The 21223-nt window shown below is 43.3% G+C and overlaps 1 protein-coding gene across 1 annotated transcript in view; it reads right to left on the bottom strand.

Annotated features, from left to right (window-relative positions):
* Positions 1 to 1471: 1471 nt before the first annotated feature.
* The window catches only part of LOC105994401 (chromosome unknown open reading frame, human C16orf78), a 25851-nt gene continuing 6099 nt past the window's right edge, over positions 1472 to 21223 (bottom strand). Inside the window, exons 2-5 of the mRNA XM_013027884.1 lie at positions 20926 to 21033; positions 20314 to 20497; positions 4429 to 4678; positions 1472 to 1619 (exon numbers count right to left, since the gene is read on the bottom strand). Coding sequence (XP_012883338.1) covers positions 1472 to 1619; positions 4429 to 4678; positions 20314 to 20497; positions 20926 to 21033 — 690 coding nt within the window. The remainder of the gene's footprint in view (positions 1620 to 4428; positions 4679 to 20313; positions 20498 to 20925; positions 21034 to 21223) is intronic.

The raw sequence follows: 21223 nt of genomic DNA, 5'->3' as shown, positions 1-21223 counted from the left end.
CTTCCTTCCTTCCTTCCTTCCTTCCTTCCTTCCTTCCTTCCTTCCTTCCTTTCCTTCCTTCCTCTCTTCCCTCCTTCTTTCCTCCTTCCCTCCTTCCCTCCCCCCCATGCCCGTCTCTCTCTGTCTGTCTGTCTCTGTCTCTCTCTCTTGTTGGTCATATGGCTTGAACTCAGGGCCTGGGTGCTATTTATGGACTTTTTTGCTCAAGCTTAGAGCTCTACCACTTTGATTCACAGCACCAGTTTTCTGGTGGTTAATTGGAGATAAGAGTCTCATGAATTTTCTTGCTTGGGCTGACTTTGAACTGTGATCCACAGGCCTCAGTCTCCTGAGGGGCTAGGATTACAGGTGTGAGCCACCAAAGCCTGGCTTTTGTTTACTGGCCATGTGGGGACCCTTTTCCCAGAGGTTTCTGCTGTCTGTCCAAGACGTCTGCTGCTTTTCTATCACATGATCTGCCTTTTGCGTATTGTGGAAGTTAAAGCTGGGTGGGAAGCTCAGGGCTTTACTATGGATAGCGTGTGATTCCACGTGGGCACTCCTGTTGTGGGGTCCTTTCTGGGAAGTGAGCTCCTTATCCACTGGGACCTGGGGCAACAGCTCTCATTTTAACGGAGCTCTTAGCTATCAGAACTTGATTTCTGCCTGCCTGGTGCTAGCCTTAGCAGATAAGGAAAGGATAAAGAAGACCCAGAGAGGTTAAAGAGCTTAAAATCACACAACTAGTACATGGGGCTGGTGAGATTCAAATTTACTTGAAAGGCTGGTGAGAACTAGACTGCCCGGGGCTTGAAGCCTCAATAGGCAGGGACCCAGGGAGACAGGACGGGCAAGGCTGCTGCTCTGAAAGGCCCTGTGGGATGGGCCTATCGGCTCTGTTTTACAAGGGGGCCAGCACTATCTCTCCCCAGTCTGTCATTTTGTGCCTCTGTGACTGAGGGAAAGTTGCTTGCCCACTCTGGTTGCTTCGCTTCAGGAAATAATGAATTCCTAGATTTTGGCCCTTGGAAAGGTCCCAGAGTGAGTGGGGAGCCTGTGGCTGTGAGCATCTAAGGGTGCTCTCGTTCCTAGTTCTTAGGTGCTAACTCAGCCTTCCCCACCCCCATGAAGGCTAGCTCCCCACAAAGCCTGGCTCCATGCAGGGGCTGTGTGGGTCCCCAATCAGAGCTTTATAACCTTTGGCCTTCCTGAAACCCCTGTCAGGACTTAGAGGCCTGTTTTCTTCACTTCTTCCTAGGAAGAAGGGCTCTCCTCTTTTTGGCGAGGAGCACCCTGATTTCTCCAAAAGCTGCTTCCCAGGTGCGGAAGACAAAGCCTACACCAGCACAAGCGCTCATGCAGTTAGGCGTGTTTTCCTGTCTACGGTCTAAAAGAGATGCACAGGGACAGGCTAGAGGGTCGGCTGCAGCCACATGGGGGACCATGGAGGAGCCCAGGGCAGAGGGAGCCTGGGGGTTCATTCAGAACCCCCCTAGAGGGCTATGCTGGGCCTCGTGTCGAACACTTTCTTGGCGTCTATCTCTGCCTCCACCATGTGGGGGTGGATGTCCACGTCCATTCCCACATCTTTGCAGAGCTTTAGCAGGGTGCGAATGTTGTTCTTGGACAGCCGCAGGTATCTGCAGGACAGAAGGAAGGCAAAAGGCATCAGATAAAAGGGGGGGGGCCTCCCCGGGAGCCCATTCTCTTGCCTTGGTCAGGCTGACAATGGAGTTCTCCATAGAGGTGCTGGGGAGTTTACTGACTGTGGTGACTCTGAGAAATCATTTTGCTGGCATTAGTAATGCTCTTCTCCCCTCGTTCCCACAGCTTCTGAATTTAGCGCAAGAACAGAAGTTGGCAGGAAACAAAGCAACACAATGAAAGGTATTTATCTGGGGATTATCAACTGTGGGTTGTGGGGGGTGGGGAGGGAGGAAGAGCATCCTATTCTGAGGACTCTTAATTAAAATGCCACAATTCAAATGGCATTTAGAAGAAGCTGCCACAGGAAGCTGAGTGGGAGATTAGAACGTACATTTCCCCCCCCCCCACCATCTCCCTGTCTCTCTCTCTTTTTTGGTGCTGGTCCTGGGGCCTGAACTCAGGGCCTGGGCTCTGGCCCTGAACTTTTTGCTTAAGGCTAGTGCTCTACCACTTGAGCTACACTTTCACTTCTAGCTTTTTTTTTTTTTGGGGTAGTTAATTGGATATATGAATCTCACAGGTGTTTTTTGCCCCTGTTGGCTTCGAACCCTGCTCCTGAGATTTCAGCCTCCTGAGTAGCTGGGATTACAGGCGTGAGCCACAGTGCCCAGCATCACTCACTCATCTCTCTTTCTGTTGTTATGTGTAGATCCACAGAGGCCACTGGCCAGGTGATAGAAATTCACAACAGTGGACATAATACCCAGGCAGCTTTAGGTATAGATTTGTATACTTTGAGTTAATAATATTCAACCAAGCTGTTAGCACATTGATTCAAAATGTTTCGGAAGTCCCCCCGACACTTGTGATAGCCACACTTGTGATATACACTGAGGGATGGAATTGGTTCCATCTCTCCTATAAGATCAGGAAAGTATCTGCTGTGGTGGCCAGAGTTCCTGACTCCATATTTGGCTTTGACCTCCATCCCAAGGTCAGGGGTGTGGAACCTTCCAGTATAAGCTGTTTATACATCAGAATCATTTGGTACATGACAGGACATTTGTTGTCCACGGCCAACTGCCTGTGATAACTTTATATGGCCTGTGAATGATGTTATAAATATCCAAATGGCCCATGGCAGAAGATAAAAAGTTCTTCCCCTTTTGATAAGGCCTCACAATTGTAGAATCCTGACCTGGAGCTCATGATCCTCCTGTTTCAGCCTCCCTGAGGACTGGGACTACAGGTATGTGCCACCAGGCTTGGCTGGTTGGTGTGATCATTAGTATGAGGGGTAAGGCCCTCTGTCAGGCTACTTGCTAGTTGGTTATTTTGTAACAGATGATAGGGGAGAAGCTGCGGGTTGGTATAACCTGCTTTGCTGACCATTGGTAAAGACATTTTGCCTTCAAGGTCTTCCTGAGGTTCAACTGCTTTTATGGCCAACTCAAGTGCCTTCCTGAGTCTCTCCTTTGTTTCCTGAGCTGCCAGCCTGGGACAGTTTTATGTATTTGTGCCTGCGGCAGGCTTTATGATCCCACCAAGCTCTATTCATCCTTTCCTTGCAGTTTCTGATGGCTTTGAAGATGCCGTCTCTTCAACTATTCTGCCTTCTTGGGGCGTGGGGTAGGAGTTCTGTCCAGATATCCTTTCTCACCACCATGAAGCCCAGGTAAGGCTGTCAGAGCCAATGAGAAGCACGTGGTTCATTTCAACACCATAGGCAAAGTTATCCTGGCAAGGGACCCCCAACTAGGGCAGTCAATGGGACTCTCCCTGTCCACCTGTCAGCAGGCACTCATTTTGATCATCTGCCCTGACCAGTCAGGGAGCAGCGGCACTGCAAGCCCTCAGGTGAGTTTATTGATGAGTTTATTGCTATCAACTTCAGATTGATGACCACAGGTTTCTGTGGTCTGGATTTCGCCTCAGCTAAACAGTTCAACTAGGAGCTTTGTTCTTACAGAAAAGAATAGTGCTGGGCTAAGGAGAGGAATCTTCGAATTTGTCTGTTTTTGTTGTGTGCAGTGGGAGCCAGGCTGTATGGTGTTACTAAAACCTAGCAAATCCCAAGAAATAGAACAATGTGAGGTGCCAGTGGTTCATGCCTGAAATCCTAGCTACTCAGGAGGCTGAGTTCTGGGAATCACAGATTAAAGTTAGCCAAGGCAGATATATCCTAGAGACTCTTATCCCCAATTAACCAGCAAATAGCTGGGAGTGGAGGCATGGCTCAAGTGGTAAGCACCAACTCTGAGTGAAAAAGACAAGTGAAAGCTCCAGGCCTGAGTTCAAGCCCCAGTACTAGCGCAGCAAACAAACAAACAAACAAAAATAGAGAACAAGCAAGCGAGGGGAATCTCTGCTAAGACCAGCCAGCCCCAAATGGCTTTGTACCTTGTTCATGGTCACTTAGGAGACTAAAACCCCAAACATATAGCCGATGTGACGAGGGATGGGGACCATTTAACGCTAGGGTCTTAGAGGGATTTCCTGTTAACTCAAGGCAACATGAGACCCTCTTCTCCTTTTGGAGTAATGCTCTGGTTTCTGGGGTGGAACAAATGGGTAGCTGGGAAGAGTCCTGTAAGCACCAGAGCTGTGGCTTTAGAATGACAGCACCTATCACAGCAGGAGGCCACTGGGAAAGTCAGGCCTTGAGCCTGGAGCGGTTCTTTGGGACCCAGGGTCACAGCTCAGGCATACTGAGCCCACCCCAAGGTTTCCAGCTGTCTGGATAGAGACAGCAGTGGCCAGCACCAAATCCCTAGGACCCTGGCACCACATGGGGCTGCTCACCGGCAGCTCAGCACCTCCTCTGGCTTCAGCATCTTCACATTCTCAATCTTGGGCTCCGTGCCTTTGTCCATGAGGCTTTTCAGCCTGCGCTCATAGGTGGTGTCCGGGGTCTTGGTGGCCCAGTCTCTCATGATGTTCACCCTGCGGCCACTAAATATGCCATCCTGCAATATGGGGTCCACGGCTGAGCTTTGCCGACGGTATGGCCGCTGAGTGGACTCCAGAGCAATTGCATCCTTGATGTCTAAGTCTGAAATTGGACATATGTCACCAGGGAGTTAGATTCTGGGAGAGTGAGAGGTGGGGTAGGTGGAAGGGCACCAAGACAAAGACATATTAAAAAAAATAGCTGGGCACTGGTGGCTCACAACGGTAACCCTAGCTACTCAGAAGATTGAATCTAAGGATTCCTGCTCAAAGCCAGCCCAGTTAGGAAAGTCTGTGATACTCTTACCACCCATTAACCAGCAAAAAGCTAGAAGTGGAGGTATGGCTCAAGGGGTAGAAGCATCAGCCTTGAGTGAAAAAGTTAAGTGAAGTGGCACAGGCCCCAAGATCAAGCCCCAGTATTGCACACACAATTTTTCGCACCACATTATTGTGAGATATGCCTAAGTTTTGATACAATGTGTTCATATGGTGTGACAGTTTGTTAAATTCATGCAGAAATACCTGTTTTATGTGGTCTACAATAACGGAAGGAACAGAAAGATTGCTTGATTTCTAAATCCATTATTTCCTAATTTGATGCCTTTGTTCTCTTTTACAGCACTTTCTGCAGTTCACTTTTTATTTCTATTTTTGGTGGCACAGGGTTTGAGCTCAGTTCTTTGTGCTTACTAAGCAGGTACCTTGCCCCTGGAGTCACAACCTCAGTGCTTTCCTTTGCTCTGTTTATTTTTAGATAGGGTTTTGCTTTTTGCCTGGCCTGGCCTGGACAGTAATCCTGCTATTTATGCTTCCTGTCATAGCTGATGACAAGTGCAGGCCATTATGCTCAACTATTGGCTGACTTGGAGTTTCACAAACTTCTTTTTTTTTGTCCAAGCTAGCCTGGAACCTTAGCATCTTAGTCTCTCACATAGTTGGGATGATGGGCGTACATGCCACCACACTCGGGTGTTTACTGATTGAGATAGAGACTCATGGTCCTTTTTGCAGGCCAGAACTCAAACTATGATCCTCCTTCTCCCTACGATTACAAGTGTGAGCCCCCACTTTTGCTGTGTTCTTACTTTTATGTCTGAAAATATCATTCATTCACCAGCAATGACTTATCTGTGGGTTGGGGTAGGATTTATGGGGTATGGTCTTTACTCTCAGTCGTCTAAGTACCACTTTAGGGTTGATGCTAGTCTAATTCTTTTTCCTTTGTAAGGTAATTGTTCATTCTCTGAGAACTTGCAGAAATCTTCTCAGCTAAGTTTAAGGATCTTAGCAGGACATGCCTAAGGGGATGAGTGTAGACTTCCTACACTTATACAAATGGATAGACAGTGGCCTTGAGATAGTATGATCTGCCCAAAGTCTCACAATGGGAAAGCTGCAGAATCAGAACCCTTTCTGCCTGCTATGGCACTCTGGTCTGGCAGCTGGTCCTTCACAAGGTAATAGGGTCCCTGTTCATGCATACTGGGAACTGGTGCCATGTCCTGGGAAAATCATGGTCTGAATGTCCTTTTTGACTCAAATGGGACTCTTGGAGATAAGATCATGAACTTTCCTGGGATGTCTGATCCTCTTCTGGACCCAGAGGCACCTATGTTGGAAAGAACAGAAATAGTATTAAAGGTAGTGACAATTCATGGTCTTTCTAGTAGAGGAGGGCACTGGAACCTCCACACATCATCTCCATTTACTGAATGAGAAAGCTGGTGAAGGTTAGGTCATGTGCCCAGAACTCACACTGACAACATTCTTTTTGTCTGGAGACTTAACATGATCCCCATTCTTGGTCTATGCCTGAACAGACAGGTTAGGTTTCTAGTGGGCCAATTTTGGCACCAGGGGCTGTACACTCGTGGACAGCCCTCTGCGGTGAAAATATCTCTTGACCTGGATTAGACATTGGCTCCTGGTAGCACACCCACATGAATTCCCAGCTTCTTGGAGTTGGCCATTTGCTAAGATTTGTGTTAGAAATGGGCTCTGATTGTTTCCCTAGAATCTTTTACCAGAATCTTTCTTTCACCTGACATCCAAAATGATCTTTCTGAAATTCAAATCCAACTTGGAAACTTCCTCTTAAAACTTTTAATGATCTGCCATTGTAATTCAGTGAGGTTTATTCTTAGAAAAGCCACGCAGAAACTTATGTTTTCAGCCAATGTGAGGTCTTAGGAACTGAATATCTAGCTTCTAAGCATTTTTTTAATGGGCATGTTGTAGGAACATTGGGAAACAGAAAACACAGGGAAGTGAGCCTTGATTAAGCTTAGGCATAGAAATGAGGTGAGCTCTGTGAGGGCCCTAGTTAGCAGCAGGAGGTTATAGCATATGGAAGGGGGCAGAGGACTCAGAAGTTCCCTAAGCTGGGGAGACAATCCATAACCCAGGTAGAGCAGGTAAGAATGACGCAGACGACTTCAGAGTGAGGGGAAGGCTCTTCTCAGGTGAATCTGGATCAGCCCAGACAGGACACTAGCCCAGCAATTTCTGTGTTATCTGTTCTATTCACCAGGCCCAAGCATTTCAAGGAGAGATGCAGAAGGTTAAAAGTCACCCAAATCCCAGTTCTAGGGAAGAAGATGACAATGTGCGAAATCAAGGATACACAGAACAGGATTAGTAACAGATAAGATTGCAAAAGGAAATATTAGTAAAATTGAAAACATGGTGATAGAGACTATACAAGAAAAATCACAAGGAGAAAAGACTGAAAGGTAAAGCTAGTGACTTGCAGAGCTTTAAGTATGTATAATTAGAACTGGGATACTTGAAAGAGAGGGAAGAGAAAAATAAAAACCAGTGGCCAGAAATTCCCCAAACTTGCTGAAGTCTATAACCAAGAATCTCAACAAACCTGGAACACAAACATAAGAAACATGAAGCAAATGACCTTCAGGCTCATCATTTTTCAGTTGCTTAAAGGTAAAAATCTTAAAAAGAAGGCAAAGGAAAGAGTATGTTATCAAGAAATAGATTAGAATGACAGCCAATTTCCCACTGGAGACAAAGGGACACCTCATTATTAAAGAAAGAAGAAACATGGTCAGTCTAGAACTCCACACTCAGCCAAAGTTAACTTTCAAAAACAAAAGTGAAATAAATACCTTTAATGAAAACATAAAATGACACGAACTTATGTTCTTATTTAGGTTCATTAAGGGACACCTTTGGGTGACAGACAATGCTTGGGGCCAGATACTTAGATCTATGCAGAGAGATGGAAAAAACTAGAAATGCAGATAAACACATATGGCTCCTTTTAAATGACTCTTGAAAATGTTTAAAATTAAAAAAATTATGTATATACTTTTGTAATTCTTGTGTTTGAACTCAGAGCCTTGTGCTTGGTAGGCAGGTGCTCTATTAAAAACATGCCCTCAGACCTGTTTGTTCTTGCTATATTTGAATAGCAATTTCTCACATTTATGAAAAGATCTGGACTATGATCCTCATATTTATTCTTTTCATGTAGCTGGGGCAACAGGTATGCATCACTGTACCCAGCTTACTATTGGTTGAAATGGAATCTTGTGAATTTTTTGCCTGTGCTGGGCTTGAATGACCATCCTCTGACTTATGCTTTCTGAGTAGCCAAGATTACGGTGTGAGCCACCTGTGCCTGGCTAAAAATATAGTCTTAAATTTTTTTTTAAATTTTGTTGCTGGGCGCTGATGGCTCATGCCTATAATATTAGCTACTCAAGAGGCTGAGATCTGAGGATCATGGTTCAAAGCCAGCCCAGGCTGGAACATCCATGAGACTCTTATCTCCAATAAACCACTCAGAAAACTGGACGTGGTAGAGTGCTAGCCTTGAGCTGAAGAGCTAAGGGACAGCACTCAGGCCCAGAGTTCAATCTCCAAGACTGACAGAGAGGTTAGTTACATGAGTAAGGTAATGAGTACATTTCTTGTCAAGCATTGTTATCCCCTCCTTTGTTGTTCTCCCACTATCCCTTCCTTCCCCGACCTCCCTTATTCCCCCCTCCCTCCCCCCCCTGCCCACTGAAGTTGTAAAGTTCATTTCCAACATAGTGTCTTGTGAGAATCATTGTTGCAATGGGTCATCCTATGTCCATGTTTCAGTGTTTTGTTATTCCCCTTCCCCTCCCCAAATTAGATAAATGTGTATACAAGATGCAGGATACCAAAACCAAGTACGGTGACAACAGGGGATATACTATAGGGGGAAGAACATACAAAAGAAACAAAAAATCATGTGGTATATGAAAAACAACAACAACAAAGAAAGACCTCTTGTGTCTATATCTTGGGGTTCATTTCGCTTAGCATCATCCTATATGGTCATATGTACATAGCTTTTGAGCTTTTCTGCTCATCTGATAAAATTATCCTAGACATATACCAATTATTGCAAATAAGGGAGACCATGGGACCTATACTTCTTTGGGTCTGGCTTACTTCACTTAATATGATTTTTTTCCCAGTCTTTCCATTTCCTAACAAATGGGGTGGTGTCATCCTTTCTGATGGAAGAATAGAATTCCATTAGTTAGAATGGCTATAATCAAGAAATCTAATAACAACAGATGCTAGAGAGGATGTGGCCAAAAGGGAACACTACTGTACTGTTGATGGGAGTGTAAACTTGTTCAACCACTCTGGAAAGAAGTATGGAGGTTCTCAAAAGACTCCATATAGAGTTTCCTATGACCCAGCAATCCTACTTCTGGGCATTTACCCAAATGATCACAAACAAGGCTATACTAAAGCTACCAGTAAAACTATGTTTGTCACAGCATTATTCACCATAGCTAAAATGTGGAACCAACCCAGATGTCCCTCAGTAGATGAATGGATCAAGAAAATGTGGTATATATATATATGTGTGTGTGTGTATATATATATATATATACATATATATGTATATATAAATATAGTCTTTTGAAGCAACATTTACAACATATGGAAAAATATAATGTGTGACATTAAAGCACAAAACCTGAGAGAAGAATAATGCAAACATATTATTGGAAATTCTATTTATGCTTTCCATGAAGTGAAGTTAGGCTGAGATAAATTAAAGGTGTATGTTATCATCTCTAAATCAATCACCAAGATTGTGCAACAGAGTTATAGCTTACAAGCTAAAAAAGAGAAAGAGGAAGCAAAAATAGTACAAAAGATATCAGGGGAGGGCTGGGAAGGTGGCTCAGTGGTAGAGTGCTTGCCTTGCATGCTTGAGGCCCTGGGTTCGATTCCTCAGCACCACATAAGCAAAAAGAAAAAAGCCGGAAGTGGCACTGTGACTCAAGTGGTAGAGCGCTAGCCTTGAGCTGAAGAGCTGAGGGACAGCACCCAGGCCCAGAGTTCAGGCCCCACGACCGGACCCCCCAAAAAAAAAGATATCAGGGGAAAAAAGAAGTAACAAATAGAGGAATAACTACCAAAATGTTAAATTAAAACCCAGTGCTATCAAAAGCTTTATGCAGAGTAAGTAACCTCTCTGATTGTAAGTCTGAGAGGTAGATTGAAAAATATGTTCAGTTTTTCTAGCTGTACTAAGGGTCAAGTAACACAAATGTTTGTATTTAGGCTGTACACGTACACATGTATTAGGAATGCTGTGACAGGCTGTTTGGTAATCGGGCATCACCTTGCTTAGTTATCTTTTGTGTGTGCATATTTGGACAGTGTGTTTACCCTCCGTTAGCAAATTATAAGTACTGTATTTTAAACTATTATCTCATGAACATGCAATGACCTTACACTAGACCTCCAGAATCTACTCATAACTGACAGTTTGTACCCTTTACCACCATCCCAGCCTGGTAGCCACTATTCTGCTCTGAATAGATGCTGCATACTGGTGCAGCCAGTGACCTCTTGCTTGTTCTACACCGGGCTTGCTTCTCTTTGTGGCTGAATGGCCTTCCATTGTATGTATGTGCTGCTTCTTTGTAATCCATTGATCTGTTGCTGGGCAGTTAGCTTATTCCATTTCTTGGCAGTGCTGAGATGAATATAGAGGTATAGATGCTGCCAAAATATTGACTTTACTTCCTATGGCAGGTATTCTCAAGTGGGGTTGCTAGATCATATGGTAGCTCTGTTTTTTGTTTTTACCCTCTACAAGGAATTTTTTTTTTGGGTCTGGTCATGGGGCCTAAACTCTGGGCCTGGGCGCTGTCCCTCAGCTCTTCAGCTCAAGGATTGCGCTCTACCACTTGAGCCACAGCGCCACTTCTGGCTTTTTTTCTTTTTGCTTGTGTGGTGTTGAGGAATCGAACCCAGGTCCTTATGCACGCAAGGCAAGCGCTCTTCCACACTTCTGGCTTTTTTTCTTTTTGCTTATGTGGTGTTGAGGAATCGAACCCAGGTCCTCATGCACGCAAGGCAAGCGCTCTTCCACTGAGCCACCTTCCCAGCCCCCTACAAGGAATTTTTTTTGTTGGTTGTGGGGCTTGAACTCTGGGCCTGGGCGCTGTCCCTCAGCTCTTCAGCTTAAGGCAAGTGCTCTACCACTTGAGCCACAGTGCCACTTTTGTTTTCTGGTGGTTAATTGGAGATAAGAGTCTCACAGTCTTTCCTGCCTGGGCTGGCTTTGAACCGAGATCCTCAGATCTCAGCCTCCTGAGTATCTAGGATTACAGGTATGAGCCACATGCGTCTGGCTCCAAGGAAATTTATAGCGTTTTCCAAAAGTCTGTGCCAATTTATATTCTCATGAACAGCATACAAGGATTTCCTTCTCTCTACACCTTCTCTAACACTTCTTTGTTTTTCCCCCCTTTGGTGGGAAAGCCCAGGGCCTTGGGCTTACTAATTAGGTACTCTATCATTCGAGATACACCCCCACCCTTTGTGGCTTGGTTATTGCTTGTTTGTGTGGGGTTTGAACTCAAGGTGTTGTTCTTCCTTGGCAGATGTTCCTCCTTTTTAGCCACATCCCCAGTCCCTTTTACTTTAGTTATTTTTCAAATAGAGTCTCCTGTGTATACCTGGGCCTGCCTGAATCATGATCCTCCTATTTACACTTTTCACCCAGCTGGGATTACAGGCAGGTGCCACCACATCCCACTTTTTAATGGTTGAAGTGGGGGTGTCTCACAAAGTTTTTGCTCAGGCTGGCCCAGATATGCAATTGAAAACAAGCTCTTGTCATTGACATGAGCCACCCTAAGAGGTGTGAGGTAGTGTCTTCTTTTAGCTTTGATTGCAGTTCTTTGGTTAGTGATGCAGAGCACATTTTCACGTACCTGTTTTCATTTGCATATCACCTTTGATATGTAAATTTCAGGTAATTTTATCCAGGTTTGTTTGTTAGTTTTTCATATTGAGTTGTATGAGCTCCTTATACATTTTGGATATTAAGTCAATCTTTCTATTGCTGTAACCAATACTTGAGGAAATCAATGTAAGAGAGTTAGCATGTATTCTGTCTCAGAGTTTCAGAGGTTGCAGCCTTTGGGCAGGTGACTCCATTATTTCTGGGCCTGTGGTAAGGCAGAGCATCCTCCTGGAAAGGCAGGTTGGCAGAGCTGTTCATCTCATGGTGGCCAGGAAGCAGCTGATTAGGAAGGACTGGGGACAAGGTACCTTTCCAAAGCATACTTCTAGTGGGCTACTTCTTCCAACTAGAGCCTTCCTTCCTAACAGGCCAGCTAAAAATGAGTCAATCAAGAGATCAATTTATAAGACAGAGGTCCGCCTGCTGGAGACTAAGTCTTTCACACACGAGCCTTTCAGGAACACTTCACAGACAAACTGAGAGCAGAACAAGAGCCTGGTTGTGCAATTAGTCCCCACCCATAAAGATTCTGTTGTTCACCATGGCTTCAAGCAGTCCCATAGACATCAATCACCAAACCTGGAGAAGTTGCACATGACATCCTTGGGCATCACATTGAAGCCTATTGCTCCAGAAGACTTGCACTTGAAGAGTGGACTGATTGGACCCCAGAGGTGTGTGGGGAACTGGCACCCAGTCAGAGAGGTGACAACACAGGGGGATGCACAGAGAGCTCATACAGGCTTCACGAAGCCTCTGATCCGGTCTGGGGATTGCTGTAGTCCTCAGGCTGTCCAATGATCTTGAGAGTCATGTAGCTCTCTCCTAGAGACACCTTCTTAACCCCTGCAAAACACGTCTCAGGCAGGACCTTCCCTTGGGACCCCCTCTTGTCTACTGGGAGCTCTGCTTGTGTTCTTATTCAATAAATCTTTGCTGTTTTACTTTTATCTCTGTGTCCATGGACTCATTTTTTTGAAACCATAGAAACAAAGAGTTGCAGTTTTTCAGTAACAAAATTATAATACAAACTAATCCATTATCAGAGTTGATATTAGGGAGTGCTTTCTAAAATATGTTTGGAAGTGTTCTCTTCTCTTAAATTTTTTGGGAGTTTGAGAAGGATTTTTGTTAATTCCTATTTAAATGTTTGGTAGAATTCACTAGGCTTTTTTTTTGTTGACAGATTTTTTGAGTGCTGATTTAATCTTCTTGTTACTGGTCTGTTCTTTTTTTTTTTTGCTTGTCAGGTTTTATTTTCTAGGAATGTATTCTTTTTCCTTTCTTTTTTTTTGGCAGTACTGAAATTTTTGATCTCCTTATGTTAAACTTGCTAAGCAGATAATCTATCACTTGAGCTCTATTTTTAGCTCATTTTGCTTGTTATTTATTTTTGCTGGCATCAGGGTTTGAACTCAGGACCCTGTGTTTATTTGGCTTACTGGCTTGACTGACACTCTATCACTTGAGCCACACCTTCAGCCCTGCTCTTTTGCAGGTTATTTGGGAGTATCACAGACTTTCTTGCCCAGTCTGGCTTTGAAAAGAGATTCTCTGTATCTCAACGTCCTGAGTAGCTAGGATTACAGACACGAGCCACCAGCACTCAGCGTTTGTTATTTTTCTGAGGGTCTCAAATGTGTGCCAGGCCAACCTGAACTGTGATTGTCCTATTTACCTTTTCCAAATGGCCGGGGGTGACAGGTGCCTACCATCGTGTTGTAGCTATCATTGGTTGACATGGGATCTTGCAAACCTTTTGCCCCTGGGTGGTGGTGAACTATGACCCTCCTGAGTAGCTAGGATAATGGGTGTGAGTCACCAATTCTGGCTTCTATTACTTTTAGGTACCAATATATTGCTGTTCTATTATTTGTGATAATCTCTTATGATCTTTTCTGTTTTTGTTGTGGCAGTCATAATGTATACTCTCTCATTTGTGGTTTCTTCATGTCTTTCCCCTCTTGATTAGTTTACCTAAGGACTCCTTAATTTTACTTATCTCTTCAAAAATAACATAACTCTTAATTTCATTAATCTTGTTTGATATCCTTTATTTCTGCTTTAAAGTTTACTATTTCCTTCCTTCTGTTAACTTTGGGCTTACTTTGCTCTTTTTTCCATTATTTATTTATTTTTATTGTGAAAATACCATATAGAGGGGTTATAATTACATGAGCAAGGTAATGAGTACATTTCTTATCAAGCATTGTGGCCTCCTCCTTTGTTTCCCCTTCCCATCCCTTCCCATCTCCCTCCTCCCCCCATTCCCTTTCCCCCCCCCCCACCATGCCACATCCCCCCCCCCGCCTCCGCCAAAGTTGTAAAGTTTGTTTTTCGACCTAACACTTTGTACATCTCATTGCTGCAATGGGTCCATCTGTATCCTTATTTAAACAATTTGTGTTTTCCCTTCCCCTTCACAAATATTTTTTAGCTCTTAAGGCATAAAGTTGGCTTCTTTATTTGGGGTGTCTCTCTCTTTTATTATTATTTTTCTTACTGTAGGTATTTACAGCTGCAACTCACTTTAGAACTGACCTTGAAGCCATACTCAGTTTTGATATGTGGTGTTTCTGTTTCCATTTTTCAAGAATTTTAAAATGTACTTTTGATTGCTTCCTTGATCTCTTAGTTATCTAGGTGTGTAGTTTAATTTCCATGTATTTAAGGAAAAATCCCATTTTTCCTTCTGCTACTGATTTGATTCCTTACTACTATGCTCAGAAAAGATATTTGAAATGATGTAAATTTTCTTGGATTTGTTAAAAATGTCTAACATAGGACCTACCATGGATATATTGGGTGAACTTGTAAAAATGTGCGTTCTGTGGCTGGTGAATAGAGTGTTCTGCAGGCATCTGTTAGGTCCATTTGTCCATAGTGTTTTCTAATTCTGCTGTTTCTGTATTGATTTTTCTGTCAACTTGATCTAGCTCTCCTTTTATGTTTAGGATATTAAATTCTATTCCTAACTTGATCTAGCTCTCCTTTTATGTTTAGGATATTAAATTCTATTCCTATTATTGTATTGCTATTTATTTCTTCTCTCTGTTCTGTTACTATTTGTTTTATCTATTCAGGTGATCTGGTGTTGGATGCATACGTATTTACAACTACTACGTCTTTCTGATGAATTGATCTTTTCATGGTTATTTAATAACCTTCTTGGGGCCATGTTATCTTTTGTTGTTGTTTTTCTGGTCCTGGGGCTTGAACTAAGGGCCTGGATGCTGTGCCAGAACCGTTTTGCTCAAGGTTAGAACTCTACCACTTTGAGCCACAGTTCTACTTCTGGCTTTTTTGGTAGTTAATTGGAGATACAAGTCTCATGAACTTTCCTACCTGGAGTTGGCTCAGAACTGCAATCCTGAGATTTCAGCCTCCTAAGTAGCTAGGATTACAGGCATAAGCCTCTGGTGTCCTGCTTCACGTGACCATTTTTAACTTAAGGCCTGTTGTGTGATATCAGTTTAACTACCTCCTTCTCTCTTTGGGCTTCCTTTTGCACAGAATATCTTTTGCCACTCTTGATGACGAGCTTATATGTGTGATTAAAGTTAAAATGAACCTCTGGAGTGCAGCATATGGTTGGATTTCTTTCAGTGCCTCCATTCACTGTTCCTTGGTTAGAGAATGCTCTAGTTCAGATTCCCCAAATTCTTGCATTGGAAACTCGACTTCCAATGCAATGGGGTTGGATGGTGAGGGTTAATGCCTGCATCAGATGAGCGTGTTGAGATGAAGCAGGTCTGTCCCTCTGGCTTCCTTCCTGCATCTCCAGCCTCCCCTTCCCCTTCAGACATGTTATGATGCCACACCTAAGCCCTCTTAGGTTCTATCAACATGCCATCACCAGCACCAGTAGCCACACTGCCCACTCCAGAGGGTTATTTTATAACAGTGTAGAATGGGCTGAGCTGCAGACTAATCCTCTTACACTTAAAGTAATAACTGACAAGTAAGGAGTTACATTGTCATTCTGTCATTTTCAGATTGTTTACAGTTCCTTCCTTCCTGTCTCCCTGTCCTGCTCTCCTTGTGCTAGGTTCGACTCTATTATTGGGCTTTCCTCTGTGGTCATTACAAAACAGCTTAAAACTCCCAAAATCCTACTCTAACCTCCTAACAGTTAAATTTTCACCAAAGGCATAGAGTATGATTTTATTTTTTTATGATGTGATTTTTATTTTTTCTCTATTTATGCCCCCAATGGTATGATTATGTATTTTTTTCTTGTGTGTTCATGAACACAGTACTATAACTAGAGTTTTACTCTAGAGTTTTTCTCTAAACATAGGAATTGATCGGACTTTGTGGAAACAATATCAACTGCTACCTATACTACAAGAACTTGATTTTGATGCACTTATGCTTTAAATGGTTGAGGTAGATAATGGAAATTGTCCAAGTTAAAAGAAGAGCTTTTCCAGGTACAGGAAGCTCACAACTGTAATTGTAGCTATTCTGGAGGCTGAGATCTGAGAGTGATAGTTTAAAGCAGCTAAGGCAGAAATGTTTGTGATATTCTTATCACCAGCATAAAGCTGGTGGAACTACAGCTCAAGTGGTAAAGCACCAGCCCTGAGTGATAAAGCCAGTGAGAATGTGAAGCCCTGAGTTCAAGCCCCAATTTTTTTCTCTCTTTCTCCCTCTCTCTCTCTCCCTCCTTCCCTCTCTCTCTCTTTCTCTCTCTCTCTCTCTCTCTCTCTCTCTCACACACACACACACACTGTGGGAGTGAGAGGAAGAGAAAGAGGCTGGCAAGAACTAGATCTGGTATTTTCTAGCACACTGGGTAGCCATAATTCTATAGCAATCTATGAGACTTTTCAAAATAAGGAGAAAACAAGAGTTTAGAGTTGTAAAGATAGGAATGTTAATTACCTTGATTGGATAATTAGACATTATATACATGTATCAAACCACTGTACTCTACCTACACTTTAGAATTATGAGTAACTACCATCATAACAATTTGTTAGTGGCTACATAAAAAATATGTAAACCTCATTATCAACTGGAGAAGAAGCCAATAGTTTGATACATGTATGGAGTTTAGTGTAGTAATATTATAAGACAGTTACCAGAAGGTGAAAAGCAAGTTTGATAGTACTCATTGTAGCTAGTTTTCCATGTAGTTTAAAATATTTAATTTTTATTTATATTTATCTCAAACCTCAAAATTTCTGATCTCTGGCTCCCAAGTAGTTAGGGTTACAGATGTGAGCTGTTGCACCAGACTTCAATGGTGTCTTTGAATTCAGTGATTCTTTTGACCAAATTGACTGTTAAAATGCGTTATTGCATGCTTATGTTTCAAAGAAGACACTGTATTCTTTATCTCTTGGACTTCTTTTTTCTTTCTTTGTACTGAGGATTGAAATCAAGACATTCCTTTGTCTTGCAAGTGCTCTGGCACCTGAACTATGCCCACAATCCTTTTGCCTTTGTTTTTCAGATAGCTCCTTGATCTATCTTTGCCCAGGTTGGCCTTGGGCCATGATCCTTCCTCTGGGAGGTACCTGGGATTACAGGTGTGAACCACTATGTGTCGCTTGTCTTTGAGTTAGGGTCTTATAACTTTTTGCCCGTGCTGGCCTATAGTCACATGTCTTCTGTCTCTGTCATCCTGAGCATCTGGGATTACAGGACTATGCCACCATTCTTGGTCCTGCTTTTTTATTTTTAAAACAAAGTGGCTCTATTTCTGTGTTGCTTAAGTATTATTTTCCTAATTTCACTAGTTTTTTTTTTTTGGTTAGTTCATTGATAATGTTTTTGTAGTTTATTTTAAGAGAATTATTCTGAATTAATTTCCAATCAACTTGTAAATATTAATTTTTTGGTGGTCTACTAGAATTTTATTAGTTTTCTTTGATGGTGTTATAAAGAAACTCACTTTCAGTCTAAAGACACAAATTTAAGTTTATTTTGTTGTTGTTGTTGTTGGGGCTTGCACTCAGGGATTGGGCAATGTCTCTGAGCTCTTTTGCTCAAGGCTAGTGCTCTATCACTTTGAGCCACAGCACCACTTCCAGTTTTCTGGTAGTTAATTGGAGATCAGAGTCTCATGGACTTTCCTGCCTGGGCTGGCTTCGGACTTCAATCCTCAGATCCCAGCCCCCTCAGTAGCTAGAGTTACAGGTGTGAACCATTGGCATTGGCTCAAATTTAAGTGCAAAATGTAAATGTGGCAGCCATGAAGTCTAAAATTGGGAAGAGACTTTCATAGAGGAAGAGAACCAAAATTAAACTGAGATACTGGTAGTGGAAATGGAGAGGAAGTGAACTAGATGAAGGTAATCTGACCTGGTACCTGTTCATGGAAACTGGTCATGTAGGTGAGAGAGGTTATGAAGCAGAACAGAATTTCTGACTGTGTCTAGGTGGTGCCATGTTCTGAGACAGAGGGCGCAGTGGAGCCATGTTGAGTTTCCAAACTAACATTGGGAATGGGCATGCCCTGTTTATGGGCTGCTTTGTCTTGAACTCATCTCCCTAGCCAGATCATGCCTGCTTAATTTAGGCTATAGTCAGTGTGCACAGGAAACTTCCCTTGGTGTGTCCCGGCTCAGCCCCAAGTCCTAGATTCTACACCTCCATCCCAGTCCTTAGATGTTTCTGAATACCTGCTGTTGCTCTTGGACGGACCCATTTACTGCTCTCCAGTGGCCACTAGTTGCATTACACCAGGAGAGAGAAGACCTCCATTTGCCCTCATTAAAGGGGAATTTGTCAAATCAGCTTGCTTGCTGTGTATGTGGGCACTAAGATGGAAATATTTAGTCAGCTAGTATAAGATTTTTTTAAAGGAAATTTTTTTTATTTTTTGAGAAAAATATCCCTCCTACTTTGGGACTAAGACAAATGGAACAAAAATCTTTCCAATTCCAAATTATAATGGGAATACATGGGGTGAGAAATGGCAGAGAAACAAGAGTTTGGGGAGGGAAAGGACAATAGCTATCAAGGACTGGGAAGAGAGGAGACAAGTGGTGGGTGCTGGGGAATTTAAGCAGATTCTCATTCTTTAGTTTAGTTTTGTGCCCTGAGCTTACCTTACTTGAATCCCAGCATGATATTGCAAAAGTATCAGGAACTTTCCCTATAGGAAAACGTATCTAGGAACAACATGGGGCAGGAGATAGGAGAGGTACCTGGTGCTGGTGGCTCAAACCTATAATCCTAGCTTCTCAGAAGGCTGAGATCTGAGGATTATAGTTTAAATGATTTTAAACTTCTGCCTGGGCAGAGAAGTCCAACAGCCTCTTCTCTCCAGTCAACTGGCTAGCAGCCAGAAGGCACAGCTCAAGTGGTAGAATACCAGCCTTGGGTAAAAAGAATAAAAAAAACTAACAAGAGCACTGAGTCCTGGGTTCAAGCCCCAACACTGGGGAATAAAAAGAACTCGCCACCAATTTCTGATTTGCTGGCTACACAATTCTGTACATGGGCCCTCTGATGCTGCTTCCATCTCAAAGCTTCACGTAAAAGTTTTGGGGAGGAATAAAGGCTCTTTTCATCCTATCTGGAAAGGAGCAGAGGAAATCTACCCCCACTGAAAGGAAGATCCAAGGAAACTCTTGAAGGCCACAAACAGGACCAGGATGCTGGAACAAGACAACACGGGGAGTCACAGAATACTTGGCTGAAGCGTGAAGTTTCACCTAAGGTTTAGGCCAATTTGGTGTTACTTTTAAAATACTCTTTTTATTTTGGTGTATGGGGTTACAGAATATTTACAAAGAAATCAAAGAGGGTGTCACTTTTTCTGAATGCTAACATCTCGCATAACCATGGCACATCTCATAAGCCGCAAGCTCCCCTTGGCCCCTCACAGAGCTTTTTGGAATTTGATGAGTTTCTCCATTAATGTACTGTTCTGGGATTCAACCCAGGATCCTGTACTGGCTAGTCACATTGACATATGACAGAAAACAACTACAGTTTGCTCACAATGGCTTTGGCATACTAAATTAAAAACAACAACAAGAAAACAGATTTTCTTTTGTTGGGCACAATCAAGGCACTCTTGCATAGAAGGACTGTCAGGCTCTGCCCAGATGTTCTGCCCACTTTCCCCATGGGGTGGGTTGCCCTATGGGCTTGTTGGAATTCTTTCCTGCTTCCTCTTTCCCTATATCCTTTGGCTTAAAGAAGCCAAAGGGCTGGTCCAGGGCTGGGCCTCCTTTCAGTGAGCTTTTGATCACAGATAGCCAGCCATGTTTTCAAGCACCTTCAGTGTTGGGCCAGGTGGTCTGCATGTATTACTGCTAAAGCCATACCACAAGGCATGTTGTTGTCCTGTTTTATACAGGAGGAATGTAGACCCCAGAGGTGGAGGGACATGTCCAGGATTCTCCAGCTTTGATTCATGAACCAGATTTGAATTTAATGGCATGGATTTCTGGTCCCTTGGAGAGAACAATTATGATGTTCTGGAGACAAGTCTACTCCCTTACCAGACTTCCTCTGGCCATCTTTGCTCAGGTTTATATTCATTTGCTTGCCCAGCGGTTCCACTCCGAGCGTCTTGGAGTACTTGGACTCTCTTCTCTTGGTGGGTTTTTGCCTTGTGTCCTTGTAGGGAGTAGGAGAAGGTACCCAGTTACAGAAGCTGACCCAAACAGCCATTTTCAGAGTTTGCTGAAAAAATGGGCAAAGGTGACAGGGGGAGGCCTGCTCTGGGTCCTAGGGAGGTCTGAGTGGGAGGGCAGGCTCTTGATGCTGGCTTAGTAATATTCCTCACTTGGAGGGAGGCTAGTAGGCACCCTGGAACCCCATAACCCTTGCTGATAAAGAGATCTGCAGCTGCCCTTTTGTCCCCATGACTTGGGGCTCCCATATTTCCTGAGCTGTGTGGGGGAGAAGAGTGGAGAGAGGAAGCTATGGCACTTGGGAATAGACTACAGGAGTGCCGTGATTTGTTGGGTGATGCTGGATAGGAATGGGGAGCATGTAAGGGATTTTCTTTTGGCTGCAGTTGTGGTACGGGGATGTGTTTCAGAGCCTTCAGTGAGAGTTGAAGCCATATCCCATGGGGGAAAGGAGTGAGGTGGAAGGCAGCACATTACCTCTCCCTGGAATGACACCCTTTGGGTCTCTCCTTGCTTCTTCTGGCTGGCTTTGGTTTTCTTATCTTCCTTATCTACTTTAAAGAATTCCTCATTGGCCTTTTGCCTCTGAAAAGACAGAGAAAGGGCCCTGAGATGCCTTTCCAAGACTCCGCACTGTGTCATGTGAAAGGCTTCCTTTTTTTTATTCTTATTTTTTTATTGTGAAAATATTGTACAGAGGAGTTACAATTACATGGGCAAGATAATGAGTACATTTCTTATCAAGCATTGTAGCCTCCTCCTTTGTTTCCCCTTC

Source organism: Dipodomys ordii, unplaced genomic scaffold (genome assembly GCF_000151885.1).
Source record: "Dipodomys ordii isolate 6190 unplaced genomic scaffold, Dord_2.0 Scaffold106, whole genome shotgun sequence".
In the NCBI taxonomy this organism is placed as follows: domain Eukaryota; kingdom Metazoa; phylum Chordata; class Mammalia; order Rodentia; family Heteromyidae; genus Dipodomys; species Dipodomys ordii.
The sequence above is the reverse complement of the archived record's forward strand: the minus strand, read 5'-3'. Positions and strand labels throughout refer to the sequence as shown.